Here is a 23,500-nt window from a genome sequence, read left to right on the forward strand (position 1 = left end):
AAAACCTGCTGCAGACTGCATTCTAATACTTCATGACTTGTTAGCAAGGCTGCACAAGTATTTTCCTAACTTACTTGGAAGAAAACCTATTTTCTTCAGTTTCACACACATTATTTCACCTTGCGTAGATTATGCTTCCAAAATGTCTTGTGATGTTTTTATGAAAAAAGATAAAACATTAACAGGGCCTCTATAATGACAGGTTAAATAAATAACTCGTGCCCATTTATGATGAAAGTATATAGGCACTATATGTTTCCACCGTGTATTGAAAATATTGAGCTAAGTATTTTGACTGAGTTTTTTTCTCTTGGAAAAAGAGTGACAGCTTGCACTGAGTCCTTGGAGTAATCTCAGGATTTAACAACCCACAAATGCAGACTACACCCACTCATACCACCACCAGTCACCAACTAACCACAGACATGGCATTGGGAATTGAACTAGTGACTTTCCAAACACTTGAATAAGGGGAGGGTGGGGGCGGGGCCGGGACAAGAGAAACATAATACTCAAGAACAAAGGGTTGACAGCACACCCTCTACAACAAGAGGCAGGTCTTGGGGTGGCTTGGGATTTCTTTCTCACAGACCCCTTCCCCCAAGCCCTTTCTGCCATATTAACCCAGGAGTTCAGATGCTTCTTTGAACTGCTTCCTTTTCAGAAATCAGACTGGAAATCTTATGAGAGCAGTGTCTCACTAAACTTCTGGCAGGAACAACTTCTCCTATGACATTTTTTGGGCATTTCTGGTGCCAGAGGTAGAGAGGCAGTCAAATGGGAAAAGAGTTAATTGAAAAATCTGGAACCTCAACAAAGGTTGGTTCGAGGTTTTGGATGAAGGCCCTAATTTATCCCCATTTCTGCCTGCACTCCTAGCCTTGATGCACCAAATGTGAAATGCAGTAACCTCAGCTAGAGTTAAGCATTACAACAAACTACATCCTTCTGACTTCTCTCCTCCATTTTTTCTGATTCACTGTTCTGTTGCTTTATCAGCCCTAGATTTAGTTTAAGAGTAAAAAGCCAGAAGCTATCACATGAGAAAATTGTCATGATGACAAAAATAACCTATTGAACTGTGGGATGTTTATTTTTTTAAATGAATTTCAGCATAGTTGCTGCACTCAGCACTCCTGAATTATGTCTTTACAATCCATCCCAAGTGCTAGCAATCAAGATGGTTAAACAGATGGGTAAATGGTCTGATGAAGCATTAAGGCAAATTTTATAAATCTGTTTTTAAAAATGTAATCAGTTTAACAGCTGGGATATTTTACTGTAATTTATAAAAATAGGCACCAGTTTAACAACAGCTGTTTGCTTCATACAGGAGACCAAATAATGCAGGACAGTATAGTCTATGCTATCCCTTGAATTAACTCTGGATTTTCAAAGAGACTATTGATTATCAATAAGATTTTGGTGGTGAACTCCCTTAGGCTCCATTGAAATTCCCAGTCTAAAAGTACTGATCTTCCTCCTATGCATAGAGCTTAACAATTCTTGCTGATGTCTTAAAACCAGTTTTGATCTGAAGCTCATTGAATTCAATAGAAAGACTCCCTATGATTTTAGTGGGCTTTGGATCAACCCTTTATGAACTGTGGTGGATGGATATTTTATTATATATATATACACACACACATATAAAAATCATGCAATTCCTGCATTTATCTCTTCCTTGTGGTTTTAAAACTTAAGATCCTTGGGAAACAGAGTAATAGGATGCAGAGCCCAGAGGGAAAACAAATAGATTCCATAATTATCAGTCCAAAGAGCACAGTCCTTGGCCTGGAAGACTAGAAACAGAAAGGGAGGCATTTGAAGGCTACATTATACACCCACATGTATCTTATACCAAGCAGGAGTAATATAGGATTTTCCCACAGTGTTTCCTCTCCCATAATGATTCACTTTTGATTAGAAAAAGCCACTTTAACAGGCATCCAATTCTTTATTTATTAAAAGAACAGCCATTGAGTGCATTAAATCCAGAGAGATTAGAGACAAAGTTCAAATGCTTCTGACTTCCTACTAGACAGGCAGGGTCCTAGCATTTTTGGAAAAGGACAGGAAAGAGATCCATGGCCTTTCATGCACAGGTATACAATTTCTATTCTGTCCTCATTTGTTTGCGGGCATAAATAATCAACACTATGTAATTCACCTCTCTATAGCTGCTGCGCCGATTCTTTACTGCCTATAAAAACACCTACTCTGATGAATAATACTTTGCAATTCTATCACTTCTTTTGATTTCAGATTGCAACAGTGCTTTACATTAATTGAACCTCCACATCTCTGTACATTGTAAATTATTATTACTAGACTTCTAAAAATCTAGCCAAAACACACTTGGACTTCGGGAAAGTCTAGATCTGTATCAGAACTCTATGGTTTGAGTGCATCTTCAATTAGTAGATCCATATTACAGAAGGGTAAATTGAGGAACCCACATTTATTGTTTATTATGATTAAATATTTGCAAATAGTGCCACTGGTGAACCTAATACTTGCAAGAGAAAATTAATGAGAAATTCATGCTGCACTATAGAGTGGGTAAACCTACTACATGCCAGTTGTGTAATTTATTTATATATATATTCAGACATTTGTCTGAAAACATGCAACAAACAAATCTCTTCTAATATGGAAAATATACATGAGAGAAGAAAAACAAACATCACTAAGCAGACCATGGCCTTTTGATTCCTAAGTCTGGCACCAAAGTTACATTGAGGCACATGGGAGGATTTGGATCCAATCTTTTTCAAAGCTTGAACATGATCAGAGATGGCACCTTGGTTCCACCTTGTCTCTACCTACAATAGGTAACTGCTAAATGTTATCTCCTAAAAAAACAAAGTTTGGCTTCACTTACAGCAATCCTTAGAAATGTACATTGCGATAGTTCGCAGTATTCGTAGCACTGGAATATTGACTTCTGTGTCAATCCCTGTTGTTCCTGCCTAGGAAAGTAATCTTCTAGCATATCAAGTCTATAAGCATGGCTGTACTCTAAAAAAGGGACTATATATAAATGACTTGTATGTGGCTCTTCTCTCATGTTATAATTAGTCACTTGGGCTGATTTCAGGGCCAAAAAAAGTTTTTTTCTTTTACTTTTGTGAGGCCTTTTCTTCTTTTACTCTTGTGAGGCCTGCAGAACCAACACAGCTAATAGGGAGTTCATCTGGGGATGCTAGTGGTAATCCCAAATGAATTTTGAGCACAAATTGGAGTAGTTAGACTTGTGCCCCTGTTCTAGTTTGGTAGGCAGAAACTGTGCCTATCAGAAAGAGAGGCGGAGTCCTGGTCCCTTAAAAATACACCCCAAAATTCCAGAATTTTAAGGTAAGCTGCCGTCTCCCTTCAGCCAATCTGTAGGATTTGTAAACCACACAAAGTTGAGAAAAATGGGTAAAATCCTATTTGGGAGTTTTGCCATTGATATTAATGGGGCCAAGAATTTTTAGTGGGTCTAATCAATCATCATGCTTCAGAGGACAAACAGATCACTAAACGAGGTCAGGAAGGAATTCCCTCTTTCATATGGTTTTGCATAATTAGCATAAAGCCCTCCACTGCAACTTTAGTTAGCTGCTATTGGGAACAGAGTAGGGAACAGAGTGCCAATTAAATGGGCTACTGGTCTGTTTGGCTATGGCAATTTTAATATTCTTGGTGTTCAGTGGCAACAAACATTCCTTCTATTCTCAATACTCTAAGTGGGCATAAAAGTACACACACAGGGCCACTTCCCTGTGAGGAGCAGAGAGCTATCAACCCCCACTGAAATCACTGCAACTTCAGGATGCTCAGTTTGTCACAGGATCAGGCCTGAAGCCAGTTACAGTCAAGGATATGCAAAGAATGAAGTGTTTGCTGCCTTGTACGCAGAATGCTGCAAACCTACTGTTTAGTCTTATAAAAGACTTAATTATACCAGAGGAATCTGTTTGCCAGAGTCATATGGCAAAGCAGACAAATAATGCCTAGCCTGACCCCCTGGTAGGGACTCTCTGAGCAGCGTTTACCATTTATGGTGTTTAAATATTGTTTTGGCTCAAAGGCTAATAAATCAACTGAGCTGAAGAGAAGACTTAACTCCAGAAATCGCTCCTTGTGAGCAAACTCAGACAACGAAGCTGCAGTTTCCACTAACATCTCTCCGACACAGATTCACACACATGTACAGTTAAAGTTCTGTAGCAGCCTCCTCAGCCATCAGCTGGAATTACACACTTACACAGGAAGGTGGAACTCCTTTCTATTTCCAATGTAAATATCACCAGCTGTTAGCAGGTCGCAGATTAACACAGCTGTCAACTCAATAAAAAAGAGGGCTGATTACATAGAAAATTGGTATGGGTTGACATTCATCTAATTTGTCCCTCATTCTTCCTAAAAGGCATTTTTCTGTCTTAGACCTAAATTCATGTGGTCAACACATTCTCTGCAAGTTTTGCACAACTTGCAAATTTGGTTAAAACCACCACAAGAAATAATCAAATCTCTGTGTGCTTAGGGTACTTCAGGCCAATTTTGCTTTTAAAGAAGCCCATGTTTTGTCTGCTATGTAGCATGTACATGCAATGGCAGTTAAAGATCTAGGGAAATGACAAAAACAATGAGGAGTCCTTGTGGCACCTTAGAGACTTAACAAATTTATTTGGGCATAAGCTTTCGTGGGCTAGAATCCACTTCATCAGATGCATGATGAAGTGGGTTCTAGCCCATGAAAGCTTATGCCCAAATAAATTTGTTAGTCTTTAAGGTGCCACAAGGACTCCTCGTTGTTTTTGCTCATACAGACTAACACGGCTACCACTCTGAAACCAGTGACATGACAGTTTCCTTTAGACACCCAACTCCCATCACTTACGCCTGCATTTAATGGAGTGCCAGATTTAAATATCAGATCTTTGGGGCAGGATTTTTGCTCTCAGTTACCACCTATGCCACCTCAGTTTAAGATACAGCATTTACAGCGGTGTAACTGATGGCAGAATTTGGCTATTAAAAAAGTGTTTAGTCTTGATGTGTGGCGATTTAGGCACACTTCTCCCATTAGTGACAATAGGAGCTATATGTATGGACAGAACAGAATGGACCTGTTTGCTGTAGCAAAACTAAAATAGGTCACCTCAATCTGTGATATTTACTGTCACAGAATATCAAGACAAGAGTAACTTTTAAGAATAACTTAAAAGAGAGTGTTTGGAGTTAAACAGGGACAAAATTACATGAGCTAATAACCCTCAGGAAAAAAGGGTTGGGCTCAGGAAAAAAATTCTTCAGGTATATTATAGAAGTTTTACTTTTTAATCCACAACGTCTAGGTTAGCCACCATCAGAGATGTGACACCAGACTAACTGGATTGTTGGCTTATTTGGCATTTATGTTCTGTAAAGATGATATAGAATTATAGTGACCTTGCTTACAGTCAATTGGTTCTTAATTTGAAAACTGAATAGGACTAAGAACACACCAAGATCCAGGGTTATCCATGCAAAGAGTGAGTAACACGCCACACGTTCTATGATCTTCAATGCAACTGCAAATTGGAGGAATGCCTGGTTAGCTTGAAGCTACACGGAAATAATTCCCATGAAATACAACTGTACAAGCTTTCTAGGCTTTATTCCCTAGCTCTGCCACTTTCACCCACTGTTGACCTACAGTAAGTCACTTAATCTCTTTCTGCCTTACATTCCTCCAACTGTAAAATGGATAAACACTGCCTTCAGAGAAGTATTAGGCTTAATGTTTATAAAACAATAAGATCCTCAAAGAATGGTAATAAATAGGTGTTAAAATATTGAAATTACTGAATGCAGGAAAAAAGCATACTTGCCTAATTGGACCGCATTAGCCAGTACGTGTCTTATAAATATTTTTGGAGATGCTGTAGTGTTTCTTCCACCCTATGGGCAAAATTTGTCCATGGTGTGGAGAGCAGCATAAGATGCTTAGCACTACTTAAGCCAAGCATAGGGACTGTGTTGATTTGGTGTTCTGCTACCAGAATAATTTCACATGGTTGGCTGCCTTAAATGTTTACTGCACTCAGCTCTGGGGCTGGCTCAGGGCTGACTATGGGAGGGCTGCAGATCCATGCTTACACCAATCCAGTGGCCTCAGAACTTTGCACAAGGGTGGCAGAAAGGGGTTTGTGCATTACTCCTGCCTAAACTCAATGCACACCACCTGCACAGTAGTCCAACATTCAGGTTTTGGGTGAGGTGAATTTCATCCTGCAGCAACTAGTTAAGGATACAGGTTTCTACTAATAGTAGGTTTGTGCCTTTGTTTTCAAAGGAATATCCAAATGACCTAGTACAATCCTGTTGTTCTATTTCAATTCTCAAAGTGCCCCTTGGTTCAATCTCTGATCAGATTTGGTATGGAGTTATCTACCTAGTGCATATACGGTGCTGTTCACCTGCAGATCTCAAAGCACTTTACAAAGGAGGTCATTGTCATTATCCTAATTTTGCAGCTGGGGAAACTGAGGCACAGATAGGTGATGCAACTTGCCCAAATTGAGGGGAAAACTGGCTGTGTGACAGGTCTGCAGGGTTAAATGGAGCCACAAAATTTTCAGTCATGTACCAGTACCAACTTTTCTATACATAAAAATGTCACAAGTTTTACTCATATCTCGCAGTGCTGCAGGGCTAAAAATGGGGGTTGCATTTGACTACTGGAAAATGAGAAATTCATAGCACCTCAGTAAAATAAGAAACTCGTTTCTAGCCCTGGAAATTCCTGAAATAACGGACTTTAAATCACATCATTTGTAGGTATAGAAAAACTATTTGAGCTCAATTTTAAAGAATTATTATATAGCTCCCTCTGAGATCTGTGTAGCTGGTCTGATGGTAATTCAGACACCTAGCATCACAAGTGAAGGATGGGGGATACAAACCTTTCTATACACCCACAAAATCTAGTGTTTCTGTAACACTTCTGGCATATATAGAATGATAGTGTGGTACAGAAGGCTAGATGACCTCCCTAATACACAGTTGGCTGTGTCACCATAAGTAACTTGATCATTCCCAACTCCTCCTGATGAAAATCTTGGTTCAGCAAACTATGGAATCACATTCATAAGGGCCTTCCTGATTAAGAATTGACTGAAGCACATACTTAGGTGCTTTACCGAATGGGACCACAGACTTTACACCACAGCGTTGTGTGGTCCCTTAGCTATACATTCTCGCTGAGCAGGCAGGAGAGCTCTGCCTATCATCTTTGGCCTGATCTGACCCCACTCCAATGGAACATGGGATTCTAGGTCTTGACTGGATAGTGGAGACCATCTCTAGGGCCCAAACAGTTGGTGCTTTGTTGTTCTAGGAATTCAGTTCGCAGTTTTCCAGAGCTCCTAAAACATTTGTAAAATAGCAGCATTGTGGACATGAACTTTCAGAGAATTAGTCAGTCAGAAATGCAGTATTTCAGCTCTGAACCTCAAAAGTGACCTTAACACAATCCAAAAGATTTCTTTACTGGCTGTGCACTGCTGAGGGGTCCCTTCAAAGCACCCCCCATTACTGCTCTCTGCTCCATATTTACCCCCACAATCTGTCTGATGCATGTATCACTTTGAGCCTTTTCCCTTTAGCTAGTTGACTCAAAGACAAAAGTCTTGGTCAAGAGAAGCATCCTCACGTGTCCCTCCATCGCTTCAGTTTCCCTAAACTCAAATCGCCCATTCACCTCCTCTGTCCATAAACTTGATGCAACCATTGATCCTGAACTTTCTTTTCTTCTCACCCCGGCAACTTTGCTCATGCCCACCTTTGGTCTAGTGCCATTTCTGCAGATATCCTCGCTTACACCTTCATATACTGTCCCCTGACTCTCTCTCTCTAGACTCCCCAGGCCTCCACTCCAGGATATCAGTATGTACAGAAAGCTCCTCATAGATACAAAGCAGCATACTCACATTACCCTAGCCTCAAAACTATCCATTTGGCTCTCAGTTCACCTCAGGGACCTGTTTAATACTGCCCTCCTTGTACACGTAGCAACTAGGGCTGTCAAGCGATTAAAAACATTAATTGTGATTAATCACACTGTTAATAGAATAACATTTAAATATTTTTTGATGTTTTCTACATTTTTCAATATATTGATTTCAATTACAACACAATACAAAGTGTACAGTGCTCACTTCGTATTTTTTATTAAATATTTGCACTGTAAAAAAATAGTATTTTTCAATTCACCTAATACAAAGTACTGTCATGCAATCTCTTTATCATGAAAGTTGAACTTACAAATGTAGAATTATGTACAAAAAAAACTGCACTCAAAAACAAAAACAATGTAAAACTTTAGAGCCAACAAGTCCACTCAGTCCTACTTGTTCAGCCAATTGTTCAGACAAACAAGTTTGTTTGCATTTGCAGGTGATAATGCTGCCTTCTTCTTGTTTACAATGTCATCTGAAAGTAAGAACAAGCGTTCACATAGCACTGTTGTAACCAGCGTTGCAGTAGTAGGTGACTTCTGATAGAGCCAGAAGAGTTCCCAGAAGTCACCTACTACAGGACAGGCCTAACAAAGAAAATAACAAAACGCCACTAGCCGTCACCTTCAGCCCCCAACTAAAACCCCTCCAACGCATTATTAAGGATCTACAACCTATCCTGATGGATGACCCATCACTCTCACAAATCTTGGGAGACAGGCCAGTCCTTGCCTACAGACAGCCCCCCAACCTGAAGCGAATACTCACCAGCAACCACATACCACACAACAGAACCACTAACCCAGGAACCTATCCTTGTAACAAAGCTCGTTGCCAACTGTGCCCACATATCTATTCAGGGAACACCATCACAGGGCCTAATAACATCAGCCACACTATCAGAGGCTCGTTCACCTGCACATCCACCAATGTGATATATGCCATCATGTGCCAGCAATGCCCCTCTGCCATGTACATTGGTCAAAATGGACAGTCTCTACGTAAAAGAATAAATGGACACAAATCAGACGTCAAGAATTATAACATTCATAAACCAGTCGGAGAACACTTCAATCTCTCTGGTCACGCGATTACAGACATGAAAGTTGCGATATTACATCAGAAAAACTTCAAAACCAGACTCCAGCGAGAGACTGTTCAATTGGAATTCATTTGCAAATTGCATACAATTAACTTAGACTTGAATAGAGACTGGGAGTGGCTAAGTCATTATGCTAGGTAACCTATTTCCCCTTGTTTTTTCCTCCCCCCCGCCACTTCCTCAGACGTTCTTGTTAAACCCTGGATTTGTGCTGGAAATGACCCACCTTGATTATCATACACATTGTAAGGAGAATGATCACTTTAGATAAGCTATTACCAGCAGGAGAGTGGGGTGGGGGGAGAGAAAACCTTTTGTAGTGGTAAACACCCATTTTTTCATGGTTTGTATGTATAAGAACATCTTCTGTATTTTCCACAGTATGCATCCGATGAAGTGAGCTGTAGCTCACAAAAGCTTATGCTCAAATAAATTGGTTAGTCTCTAAGGTGCCACAAGTACTCCTTTTCTTTTTACATTAACCCAATGGACTACAAATGCTCAGCTAACCATTTTAACCATTATGTAATTGCTCACCTAATGATTTTACCTGTTCTGTAATTGTTTGGCATAGCTTGTAGATGTCAAAGTCGGTCTCATGAGTGGCCTCAAGCAATGGGAACCAGAATGGATGCCATGCAGAGGACTGAAGCATGTGATTGGTTTTCTCTTTCCCATTCACTCACATATATAGAGGCAACAAGGCTATCTCATGAGCACAAGTATATAATAACCACAGGCTGGTCTGGGAAGCCATTTGCTTGTGGATGTGAAGTTCAATACAGTTAGACTGAAAGTACGTTCCAGTGTATATCACAGGAAGGGTGAATTCATAGCTTCAGCTAGAATCTCAACAAGCATTAAAAGTACAAAGAATTAGTTTGTACAATTATGAGGTTTAGAGTTAAAATCCAAGCCCATTTTAATTCTATTAAATACAAATTGCATCCTATTCTCAGGTGCTTAGGGTCTAATTTTCTGAAGTGCTGAACACCTGCAGCTCCTATTGATTTCTCCTGCCAAGGTCTTCCTGACAAGCCATATCACACCTGTTCTGAATCCATATGCACAACAGTACTTTCTGAAGAGCTTTATAAAATCAGGCTAATTTCACAGAGATGGTTTTAGCAGAATGACTTTTTGATTTACAACCAGTTAACTAATCCACATCCACTACTTTAGGAAACTTTTTTATGATCACAGTGTGACCTTGTTTTTAAACTAATTTATACATATTTTATCAACATTGTTTTTTTAAACATATTTTGGTGATTGCATTTTGTTCAGCATAGACTGTTTGACAAAAGAATGGGACACTTCTGTGAGGCTGGAAGTCAGAGATGAAAAGGCCTATTTGAGCACTCAGTCCATCTCCCTGCCAATGCAGGATTGTTCCAAAGGTGACTGTAATTCGGTGACAGTCTGAGTACCTTTCCCAGAGCTGAAGAGTTCTGTGTAAGCTGGTCTCTCTCACCAACAGAAGTTGACCAATAAAAGATATTACTTTACCCACCTTGTCTCTCTAATATCCTGGGCCCAACATGGCTATAACTACACTGCAAATAATATCTGTTCTCTGTCCCAATAGTAGGAAATTACAGCATTTGACCATCTTATATGGTGAGAATACCATCAGATTTAGATGGGTTTTTTAATTAACTACACACTGAGTGTACATAGAAAAACAAAGTTGAGCTTTTACAAGAAATATTCATGTAATTCCTACTTTTCAGCTTTTGTTCCTTCTGAACACAGACATCCCTCATTTCCATACAAATTTAGTTCCACTTTTCCTGGAAATTGTTTACGTCATTAAACTGTCTTTAGAAAACATCATTCATGCTGATAGAATGAGTCCTACATCATTTAAAACTTGCTCATGTGTTTCACTTTTGTCCCTCATTTTTGATTTCTAGCCTGCATTTTGTGTTCCATGTTTGGACCTTGGGCGTCAAGAGATGGGAATTTGTTTAAAAGGACGCTTAATCCTACAAGGCTTGCAGCTGTAAGCGAAACACATAAATAGAGGGCTGGAATATTAACACTAAGACACTGCTAAAATACATGGATGACTACATTAGTTCTGATCATTAAGGCAACAAAAATATGTTCTTTCACAGCTAGTCCTGTAGCCTTAGGTGGCCAAGGAGGCTTCCTAGATTAATAGCTCAGTATAACTTTTTAATGTTTAACATGACTGATCTGTATATTCTTAAAAATCTTCTATTGCCTCTACCAGTTACACCACATTAGACAATAATGCTTTCAGATAAAGCTACACCTCTGCACATCTGTAACCAATGTCAACATTATACAAGTACAACATTATACTTCATGTACCTCAGGCAGAAATATATATTTCTGTGACACAAATATGCAGGATTTCACTTAGGCTTCAAAGAGGCTGACTGCGGAATAATCAGTGATAACCTCGTTTAAAGATTATTGTCCAAGAGAGGTCACTCTAAGATGTAAAAAGAAACAACCTACTAAGCAAATGCAAACAGAGGGAAAAATCTCCTACCTGAAAGCTTGTCATCCACTAAACTACGTATTGTGGCCCCACTCACACTGGACTGAACAGTGGCAGGAACAAAACCAAGCTGTTTTCCAGAAAGCATGTCCCTTCACTGCTGTGATAAAATGGTTACAGCAGAGACTGACCGGCTTTCAGGTGACTCTAATCTGCTTGTCCACTGATCAATGAATGCCTACACTAATCAGATTATGAAGGCTACAGGCTACCCAACACAAACACTTACTCTAGAGAGACTGGTTTCAGAGTAACAGCCGTGTTAGTCTGTATTCGCAAAAAGAAAAGGAGTACTTGTGGTACCTTAGAGGCTAACCAATTTATTTGAGCATAAGCTTTCGTGAGCTACAGCTCACTTCATCGGATGCATACATCATCAGTATGCATCCGATGAAGTGAGCTGTATCTCATGAAAGCTTATGCTCAAATAAATTGGTTAGTCTCTAAGGTGCCACAAGTACTCCTTTTCTTTTTTCTAGAGAGACTGTATAAATAAATATCTATGTGACTAGGATATAGAGGGTGGTATTAAGTGGGGGTGAAAAGAACAGAATTGAAGTGGGAAAATGAACCATTGGCAAGGGATAGAAATGGGGTTGAGAGCATTAATAAGAGCTGCAGCCCTCGCTGTACAGCATTTGATGAGCCAGAGAAGCAATTTTAGAAAGCAGACTCTAAACTGAAAGCAGAATGCAGACAATGAGTGTCTGCAAAATGAACTTATATGGTGGCAGACCAGGAAGATGGTGCCAAAAGAAAGTCTTAGGCCTGCATCTATGTTGCCACCATCCTCATGAGTAGATATTGCCAATGCTGAGGCCAAGTTGGTGGCAATGGAAAGTTCAGGGGAAGAGAGAGATCCAAATTATGAAAGCAGAGTACACTGCCAGTCTGGTGCTCTGGTTCTCATGTATTGCTGGACTTAAATGCAAGGTGGAAGGAAATTTCCCTAGACATCAAAGCAAACTGTTTTATCTTTGCAGTACCAAAATCATTTCATATTAATAAACAGAGATCCAGAATCTTCCCAGATTTCAAGTAGTCTACCAGTTAGACCAGTCTACACTGAAAAGAAAAGAGGTTCCCCTGCTTTTTGTTAGCGGATAGCTACAGTGCTTCAAAGGGCTTTATGATGTTAGCGTATTTGAAACACATACCAGTGGGACCCTGGTGCTAGTCATAGTCTAGGGAATTGAGTGCAGGCTACGTGTCAGCAGATTCGGACCACTGACTTGCTATAAGCCTTGTCCCAGTCACAATCTCTCTGTGCCTTGGTTTCCTGTCCATAAAATGGGGATAATAATGTTTACCCCCTCTCTGAAAGCAACTGGAGACCTATAGAGGAAGAATGATAGAAGTACTGTTATACATGATTTACAAATAGCTACCTTATATTTCAACTTCAGCATCAAAAAGTCTCTCTGGATATAAATACTATAAATTTATCTCAGGTGACCTGAATGCACAATGTGTTGTAAATATGCACTGCACATTAAGGAGATGAGCTTTTTAGAAGTTGGGTGCACAATTATAAATGAAAATGCTTGTGTATCTAATTTTCATGCACAGTCTCCGCAGCTCAATGTGCAAATTGGGTAACTATTGCCATTTAAGTGTGTAATTGGCTGGTTTACACACAATCACAGTAATTTACACAAGCAAACTAGTCATGCAGTTGCACACACATTTTGCTCACTTTTACAAAATATCAACCCCCAGATATATACAATATAAACCAGGGATGGGGAACCTACAGCCTGCGGGCCGGATCCAGCCTGCTGCTTCTTTTCATCTGGCCAGTGGCAAGTCTCCACATTGCTGACTGGAAGCCCTGAGCCTCGGCACTCCTCCCCCGTGTCCTGCGGGGCTGAAGCTGTGAGTGCCGGCTCACCTCGCTGCGGGGAGGAAGCTCGGGTTGCCAGGCCGTTAAAAGTCCAATCGGCTCTGCGCAGCTCCCAGAAGCAACCGGCATGTTCCCGCGGCCCCCAAAAGCAGGGGCGCTGAGGGAAACTTCAAGCCACCCTAGCACTGGCTCCACAGTTCCCATTGGCTGGGAACGATAGAGCCTCCGGGCGTGGGAAGCGCATACCATGCAGAGCTGCCTGGACGCACCTCTCCCTAGGGGCCGGACATGCCAGCTGCTTCCGGGAGCAGCGCAGAGTTAGGGAAGGCAGGGAACCTGCCTTAGCCCCGGTGCACCACTGACCGGGAGCTGCCTGAGGTAAGTGCCGCCCAGCCGGAGACTGCACCCCAAAGCCCCGCCCCAGGTGGAAACCCCCTCCTGCACCCAAACTCCCTCCTCCCGCACCCTAGCCCTGAGCCCTCTTCTGCACTCCAAATTGCTTGGCCCCAGCCCAGAGCCTCCTCCTGCACCCCAAAACTCTTATCTCTAGCCCCACCCCAGAGCCCGCACCCCTAGCTGGAGCCCTCATGCCCCCCCAGCCCAGAGCCCCCTCCTGCACCCCAAGCCCCTCATCCCTGACTCCACCCCAGAGTCCTCACCCCCCCACATGTCCCCCAACCCCCTGCCCCAGCCCTGTGCCCCTTCCCGCACCCAAACTCCCTCCCAGAGCCCACACCCTGAACCTCTTCCCGCACCCCAACTCCCTTCCCCAGCTCTGAGCCCGCTACCACATTCCAAATCGCTTGGCCCCAGCCCAGAGCCCACAACCCCAGCCAGAGCCCTCCCACCCCAACCCTTTGTCCCAGCATCTTGAACCCCTCATTTCTGGCCCCACCCCAGAGTCTAGGGGAAGTCCCGAGCCTCTGAGCCCTGCCCCCGCAGGGCTGTGTGCGGCCCGTAACTGATTTTTTCTGTGAGTCAATGGCCCCTGACAGAAAAAAGGTTCCTCGCTCCTGATATAAACCTTGCTAATCCAAATGTAGTGGAGGGAAGCACTGAAGTTTGAATAATCAAGGAATTTCCAATAAATGCAGAAGGAAATGACTTGGTTCCAGACAACTGGAAGGCTTGACTAGCCTGGTTTATACGGTTTCAGCACACATCTGGTTTTCCTCATATAATAATCATTAGCACAGAGCTCTATGCAGTACATTCCATTGGAGGAGGTCAAAGCTAGAAAAGGTTCTTATGTTGAAAAGATTTGTCAGACTTGTTTTTAAAACCATGCTGCTCATTTCTTGGAAATCAATCCCTTATCACATTTCAGCTATATAATACTGAAGTCAAAGGCAGTTAGGTTTTCAGGATTCTCCACACTGAGTCTTTCTCAATCAGAATTACTGCTTAATCTGGATTCTACTCCTGGCTCTACAATAGACTCCCCTGGGCAAGTCACTTAACCTTCCTTTATCTCAGTTTCACCCATCTGTCAGGTGGGGATAATATTTTCCTGCCTTACACGGATCGGATGATAGGAGGATTAATTACTTACTGTTTGTAAAGTGTTTTGAAATTGTTATAGGGATGGTGCAGTGGAAGTGCAGAGCATGGGCCCAATCCAACAAGGTGCTAAGAGCCTTCATTAGAATGAGTAAGAGTGAGCGTGCTCAGTCCCTCGCAGCATTGGGCCCTCTATCATATTAATAAGGCAAATCCCAGTTACAAAATAATCTGAAACTGATGATGGGGAAGAAAGGCTTTACTACAATGTCCCAAACTGGTCATTATGGGCCTGATCCAAAGCTCATTGAAGTTAATGGAAAGTCTCACATTGACTTCAGTAGGCTTTGGATCAGGCCCTTTTTAACCATAAGGGGATTTGAGATGTTAGTTTCCTGCGTTAATGCCACAATAGGAAATTACCCTTGACAGAAACAAAAGTAATAGGTCTAACAAGAGACAGACTAAGAGACCGCAGCAGGGGTCTGAAAGGACAAAGTCTAGGCTATTTTTATACCCTGTTTATTTTATGGGATGTGTAATATTCTTTCAGTTTTAAATTTGATCTGCAATCTAACAGCACATATAAGGCAGCCTTTCCTTTTATAAATTATTTGCCACTCACTTTACATGCTGCCTGCATGGGACCTTTCTGAAGTTATTTGAAAGCCTTTGCTTTAATTCAATAATTGTTGTCTTTGAAAAATAAAACTGAAAAGAGCTTTTTGGATTTTTGGGCAAAACCAAGTTGAACTTTTAAGACACTTCACTCCAGGTATACTTCCCCAAATGACCACAGCACATGTTATTGCTCCTTCAACATATGTTTGCATCTGTAACAGGGTCGGCACCCACCTCTCGTGAGCACCCCCTTGTCGAGTGTGTCCACAGTCTTTAAATCAGTCTAATCCTGCTATGGGGCCATATCCCCAGGGCTTCCTCCCTGGAGACACTATCTTCCTTTGGCCCTCCCTGGGCTCAGTCCCTGCAGCCAGCCAGGTGCCTCTCAATCCCCTGGTCACTGCCCACACAGAGCTGTCTTCCAGGCAGCCAGGCCTGCAGTCCTTTCTTCTTCAGCAGCAACTGCCTTCTGGGCTGTTCTGCAGCTCCTTTTATATGGCCCTCCTGGGCCCTGATTGGCTGCTTCCCTTGCAGCTACTTAAAGCTGGTTGGATGACCTCTCCACTGCTCCTTTCCTAGGATGGGTGTGGCAGAACCCTGAGGCCTCCAGCAGGGGGTCTTTGGGCCTAGACCACCCCATCACAGTGTCATTTTGGTAACTGAGCCAAAATGGTGATGCAGTATGAAATTTAGTTCCACATAGATTCAGAAATTTGGCCAAGGACCAGGGAAACAGGTTACAGAAAGCAGAACTCTGTACATTGGTGTCAGATCAGTACTGGGGTATCTTCGTTTCCTCTCCAGCTTGATTTGAGCTGAATACAAATTGTTCAATGCCAACAATCATTTCAGGTTCAAAGGGAGCTTATCAAATTGCTCTTTTCTTTTCTATTACTATTCACTGGAGTGAGGGAGACTGCATGTCTAATGGTTAGAGCAAGGGCTGGTGAACAGGTTCTATTCTCAGTTCTGTCACTAACTCACTGTGCACTTTGGGTAAATCATCGGTGGCCTGAATTTCGGAGAACTGAACACCTGCAACTCCCTTTGGCCACAATACTCTGCACTTCTGAAAGCGCAGCCAATAATCTTCAGGGACTCCGCATATGTAAAAAGGAATGTTACTATTAACCCACATTGGCAAAGCACTTTGAGATTCTTGGGTGAATGGTGGTATGTAAGGATATGGTACTATTATTTACTTTGCTACCTGTAGCTGGGAATGTGAACAACTGGAGTTATAGATCAGACCTGGGGACTTAAACTGCCTGAGAGAGGAATACAAAGTGGGGAGAGATGGGTCACACACTAGGTATTATCCCAAAATGCGGTGTCTTGTCTGGAGAGGACTTATTACTTTCCACTTTTCCAGTATGTACATTAATTTTCTGCTGTAATCTTCCCATTGCAAACCAAGTATTTAGGGTGGCCACACCAGCAACACCGAGTGCTTCAGAGAACACTAACGCCAACTAGTATTTGCTAGGGAGTCTTATGAAAAGATAAGAGATTTTGAAATCAGAGTTTAAAATTTGGGACTATTTTTGGCATGAAAATCCATGTTGATCTGAATCACAGAGAAAGCAAATGTAATCCAAATGGCAGCAGGGATGTCATGAGTTTTAGGGGGTGACCTAAATCTATTAAAATGTTCAATGATTTTACCGTAAGTCCCACAAACATCTAACTCTGCTCCTGTTTTCCCCCCGAGATGCTGTGCATCTCATAAACCAGGCAGAGATGGAAAGTGGGGGGAAAAAAGCCTCAGAGTGGCAGTTGCAGACAGATGCAGGTCAATGACAAAGCCTAAATGTAAGCGCCAAAATCTACAGGAGGCAGCGTGATTCCTGCATTGGCTCTTGCGTATGTTTTTATAGGGTTACTGTTCTGCAGTCTCTACAGTTTTTCTGATCCCGGAGATTAATGTGCATTTTTCCATTAACAATGCACCAGAAGGTTTTGCATTCGAATGATGAGAGTAAATGAGCTAACGCTGAAGTGAGCCTGTGCTTGTTATTCATCACAGAATAGGATTTCCCCTCTTGCCAGCCACTGTCTTCATATACTAGGATTTTTGAACCCCACTCAAGGCAACCATCTCCCTCAATATATACACAATGAATGGGACCCCCATGGTCCAAATCAACCCTCTGCCTTTGTGAATACAATGATCAGAGTTTCATATAATGAAATCTAGATGCCTGCCATGTGGGACTTGGGGGGAGGTTCTTGGGGAAACACACCACAATGTAGTGAGACCAGGGATGAGTATAAAAATATTGCTCGGGCATGTAGGAATGAAATCAGGAAGGCTAAATCACACCTGGAGTTGCAGCTAGCGAGAGATGTTAAGAGTAACAAGAAGGGTTTCTTCAGGTATGTGGGCAACAAGAAGAAAGCCAAGGAAAGTGTGGGCCCCTTACTGAATGAGGGAGGCAACCTAGTGACAGAGGATGTGGAAAAAGCTAATGTACTCAATGCTTTTTTTGCCTCTGTCTTCACGAACAAGGTCAGCTCTCAGACTACTGCCCTGGGCAGCACAGCATGGGGAGGAGGTGGCCAGCCCTCTGTGAAGAAAGAAGTGGTTCGGGACTATTTAGAAAAGCTGGACGTGCACAAGTCCATGGGGCCGGACGAGTTGCATCCGAGAGTGCTGAAGGAATTGGCGGCTGTGATTGCAGAGCCATTGGCCATTATCTTTGAAAACTCATGGCCATCGGGGGAAGTCCCGGAAGACTGGAAAAAGGCTAATGTAGTGCCAATCTTTAAAAAAGGGAACAAGGAGGATCCTGGGAACTAAAGGCCAGTCAGCCTCATCTCAGTCCCCGGAAAAATCATGGAGCAGGTCCTCAAGGAATCAATTCTGAAGCACTTAGAGGAGAGGAAAGTGATCAGGAACAGTCAGCATGGATTCACCAAGGGAAAGTCATACCTGACTAATCTAATTGCCTTCTATGATGAGACAACTGGTTCTGTGGATGAAGGGAAAGCAGCGGACGTGTTGTTCCTTGACTTTAGCAAAGCTTTTGACACGGTCTCCCACAGTATTCTTGTCAGCAAGTTAAAGAAGTATGGGCTGGATGAATGGACAATAAGGTGGATAGAAAGCTGGCTAGATCATCGAGCTCAACGGGTAGTGATCAATGGCTCCATGTCTAGTTGGCAGCCGGTATCTAGCGGAGTGCCCCAAGGGTTGGTTCTGGGGCCGGTTTTCTTCAATATCTTCATTAATGATCTGGAGGATGGTGTGGATTGCACTCTCAGCAAGTTTGCAGATGACACTAAACTGGGAGGAGTGGTAGATAAGCTGGAGGGTAGGGATAGGATACAGAGGGACCTAGACAAATTGGAGGATTGGGCCAAAAGAAATCTGATGAGGTTCAACAAGGACAAGTGCAGAGTCCTGCACTTAGGACAGAAGAATCCCATGCACTGCTACAGACTAGGGACCGAATGGCTAGGCAGCAGTTCTGCAGAGAAGGACCTGGGGGTGACAGTGGACGAGAAGCTGGATATGAGTCAGCAGTGTGCCCTTGTTGCCAAGAAGGCCAATGGCATTTTAGGGTGTATAAGTAGGGGCATTGCCAGCAGATCGAGGGACATGACCGTTCCCTCTATTCGACATTGGTGAGGCCTCATCTGGAGTACTGTGTCAAGTTTTGGGCCCCACACTACAAGAAGGATGTGGAGAAACTGGAGAGAGTCCAGCGAAGGCCAACAACAATGATTAGGGGTCTGGAACACATGACTTATGAGGAGAGGTTGAGGGAACTGGGATTGTTTAGTCTACGGAAGAGAAGAATGAGGGGGGATATGATAGCTGCTTTTAACTACCTGAGAGGTGGTTCCAAAGAGGATGGATCTAGACTATTCTCAGTGATAGCAGATGACAGGACAAGGAGTAATGGTCTCAAGTTGCAGTGGGGGAGATTTAGGTTGGATATTAGGAAAAAGCTTTTTCACTAGGAGGGTGGTGAAACACTGGAATGCGTTACCTAGGGAGGTGGTGGAATCCCCTTCCTTAGAAGTTTTTAAGATCAGGCTTGACAAAGCCCTGGCTGGGATGATTTAGTTGGGGATAGGTCCTGCTCTGGGCAGGGGGTTGGACTAGATGACCTCCAGAGGTCCCTTCCAACTCTGATATTCTATGATTCTATGAGACCTTCTCTTGGGCATCATGGAGGTAAACAGAGGAGGGTTTATTGAGAGGTGGGCACCCACTCCTTGCTCTCTTTCTCTGACATGTAGTAGATTTGACTCTGAGTGAGAGGGAAGGCTGGTTCAAGTTCTTGTGCAGTGGGTTGTGGGGGAAACTCCCTGCAAGGTTCCCAGTAGGAGGGCAAGAGGTCAACATGGGACAAGCCTGATGGGGGAAGTTCTATACAGTGCACATCCATTCAGCCATGCAGTCATCCATGGCACCAGGTCAGCTGGCTGGGGATTCCTTCAGTTTGCCAGTATCCAGAGCGTTACAAGCATTGATCTCTGCAAATCGAGCACGCCCAATTTCCAGGAACAGTAGATTACCCTATTCACTCATCATCACTGTCCTCTCCCACTCCTTTCACCTCACCCAGACTCCCTTGAGTTGGAGAGCCACTGCTCCCAGGTAGCCAGAAATTCCCATCTGAGAGCAATTTAAAGTTAATGTTTCCATCTGGGAGTCAAGCGTGCAGCCAAACTCCCAGCCCCGCTGGCTCAAGATGTGAGGGGTTGTACTATGGCATCACACATGCTACTGCAATTTTGGCCCCAGGCAACGAGGTTCTCAAAACACTGCACTTTAGGGGAATGACGTGGCAGTACATATGAACACTACTATGCTATCCTCTGTTCCATACCTTTCCCTGCCTGATAGTTATTGATACTGCACTCATCTTGCTTCCATCACAGACACTACTGTCCTGTAGTTATATGTCCCCTCCAAGCCAGGCATTCACAAAGCCTTAGCAGCATTATTCCTTGCACCACAGCTGCTTGTTACATAAAATTGCTCTGAGTGAGGTCACAGCATTTCTACTCATGCCTACTCCCTGCATATTATTTTATGCTTCAGAATCTTAATGCCTTAACAAGATCAGCCACATAGCTTTGATGCAGCTGCACACACATTTGTAAAGGGAAGAAGACAGTCAGCACACTAAAGCTTTATATATCCTATGGGATGCACACATGGACACGTCAGCATGGAAGCCAAGAGAGAAGAAAAAGAATCAAGGCAAATCCTTGCAGGTCGGGGAGCATTTCTACTGCAATAGCTGAGTATTTATCTTTGAAACATTCACCTTTGACGGTGACTTGAGCACTGCAGGATGCCCGTCCTGTGCTGTTTTCTGCCAGACAGGTATAAACACCATCATCTTCTGGTAAGGCATCTTGTACAGTCAACTTTGCAACCCCATCTTCGAAGATGGAATGGGCATACTGAATTGGTTCATCTGCAGGCATGAAGAAAGAGAACATTTCTTAACACATCACATTCAGCAGGCCATAAATTCCATAAACACTGCTCAGTTTTAATGCACATTATAATTGTAATGGCTGTAGACATGTTACAAACAAGAGCCAAATTCTGCTCTCTGATGCCCATGTGCTGCTTTCTTCTGATTACAAGAGAAACATTCCACATGGATCCAAAGGCAGAATGTGGCCTTTCCTGCAGTATCATTATAGCTATGTGTGGCAATCCTTACCCAGACAACTCTCCCACTGACTTCCTGCTGTCCTTACTCAAGAAAATGCTGAAGGATTTGGCCCTGTATCTTTGAATAGATTCACAGTCAGGTTGGTAAGTAACAGTCAACTATTGTTTGTCCAAACAACTGTGTATACTTTCTACCAGTCTGAAATTAGATGGTGGAATTGCCGTGTGAACGTAGATTGTAAACTCTTTGGGGCAGACCCCATCTGTTAGTTCTGTGTTTGTACAGAACCTAGCACAATGGGGTCCTGGTCCATGAATGGGACTCCTAGGTGCTACACCACAAATAATAAAAGAATAATGTACTGAGCACTTTAGTACTAGCAAGATGTCAATAAATGGAAGGCATTCCAAGATGGCAAAAATGATGAAGACTGGAGGGACTGACTTAGGAAGAAAAAGTAAGAGAACTACATCTAAGTATGAATGGTTTGGTTGCTGACAACTATAGCCTGATCTGTATAAGAAACCTTGACTGTTCCTGAATGTGATTTTCACCAAGCGGTTCCCCTAAGGAGGTCCTGAAAATGGTTTAAGTGCTAGTATGGATCAGATAATACTGCTTTAATATTGTTTCAGAAAGTTCCACCAAGTCTCAGTCAGACTTTCTGAAATGTTACTGAAATCTGTTTTCCCTGGTCTTAATTAGTTTCCAATATTGGTTCATCAATGATACAGTTTCCTAGTTTAAATAAGGTTTAAGACTGCCTGATAGCTGTGTATAAACACCAAGTTGAGGAAGAATTTAGGGTCATCCTTGGGGATATATCTAAGAGAAAATGAGGTGGAACTGAGCAAAAGGAATAGTAGGCTGAACTGGACAAACAATTCAATCAGCTGCGGGGGGGATCTCCAAGGGAAAAGACAGAAATATCATTGTCTGAGTCATTTAACGTTAGTTGGGACAAAGCACGGGAGTTTATAGACACCAACCATGAACTGGATGATCTGGTAGGTTTTTACCATCTCTGTTGGTGCTCTCAGTCTTAGAAAGACGACAATTTGCTTTCATACTCCATTTGCGCCTGAAGCTTGACGTCTTGCTGTGTAATACTTACAGTGTTTTACAATACCAAGGTGGATGATCTCAATCTACTATTTGTCCACTAAATCACCACCTTGTAAAATGAGTAACTTTCTATCCCTTTAAAAGTTTGGGGTGAGCATTTAAACCACATTTTTGGGAGTCAGCAATACATTTTCAGGACTAAACCTCCTAAACCACTTCATAAAACATTCACTTCCCAAATTATACATGTTTTTATTGCTATTTCCTTTATCTTCTCTTCTACGCTTTACATACTGCGGTGGCTCCAATCCCACAATTGCAATAATCCAGTTAATTCCAAATAATTATTTGCAGGACTGAGGCCCAAGATACCAAGCTGTTTGGGGGCAGGGAGCATCTTCCTAGGCTGTGTCTGTGCATCACCTACCAGAATGGGGATCCTGGTTAAGACTCTTGGCACTACAGTAATAAAAATAAGAACTCCAGTATCAGAGGGGTGCATGCTTAAATGCATTCAGTATGTAATCTGGTTTACTGAGAACAAGATGGCATCATTTCTTCAGGCATGAATAAGCAAGAGAGCCATGCAAATGTTCTCTGTGAAAAAACAGTGTCATTTCTTTTGCCATATTAACGAATCAAAATTTGTTGGCACTTCAATGTTCCTCTTTGGGTATTAAGAAAACTTTGACTTACTTTGTTTGCAGAACTACTTGCCATTTCATGAAACCACGGACACAGAACCAAAAAAAACAAAACAAAAAAACAAAACAAAACACCACATCTGCCCAGTGGAACAACCAACAGTCAGAGTCTACCTTATGCCCCTTTGTCTAGATTTACACCTAATAAAAACAATTTTCCCAGTAGGGAAATGTTCTCTTCTCCAAGGGCATAACATTCAAATCTCCATGACCGTTTGGCAGCAAGAACAATAACAAAAATTACTTTACTGATGGCAATTTATACCAGAAGAAAGGAAATTTTCCTCCTATTTATTAAAAGCTGTCCTAAAATAAAACACAAGTTGGAGGATTATTTTGCTAAAAGGTTAAGGTAATATTCATTCTTTTTTAAACCCATCAAAATGAGATTCAGCCTGGGAAAATGAGTGAACAATCTGAAAAGCATATTCAGCAAGAAGGAGATGTTTGGAACAATGAGATGTTAGCCATACCACTGCACGTTAGACAGAAGCTAGCA

The 23,500-nt window shown here is 42.3% G+C and overlaps 2 protein-coding genes across 5 annotated transcripts in view; one reads left to right on the forward strand and one right to left on the reverse strand.

The window, feature by feature from the left end:
* Window positions 1-23,500, reverse strand: part of MYLK (myosin light chain kinase) — a 325,099-nt gene that overhangs the window by 115,697 nt on the left and 185,902 nt on the right. For all 4 annotated transcript variants that reach the window (XM_084643345.1, XM_084643346.1, XM_084643344.1 and 1 more), the window contains exon 11: window positions 20,873-21,025. In XM_084643345.1, the coding sequence (XP_084499471.1) occupies window positions 20,873-21,025 (153 nt within the window). The remainder of the gene's footprint in view (window positions 1-20,872; window positions 21,026-23,500) is intronic.
* Window positions 1-23,500, forward strand: part of LOC311528376 (uncharacterized protein) — a 72,711-nt gene that overhangs the window by 14,842 nt on the left and 34,369 nt on the right. The window lies entirely within an intron of this gene.

Source organism: Lepidochelys olivacea (genome assembly GCF_965140295.1).
Source record: "Lepidochelys olivacea isolate rLepOli2 genome assembly, chromosome: 11".
Lineage (NCBI taxonomy): Eukaryota > Metazoa > Chordata > Testudines > Cheloniidae > Lepidochelys > Lepidochelys olivacea.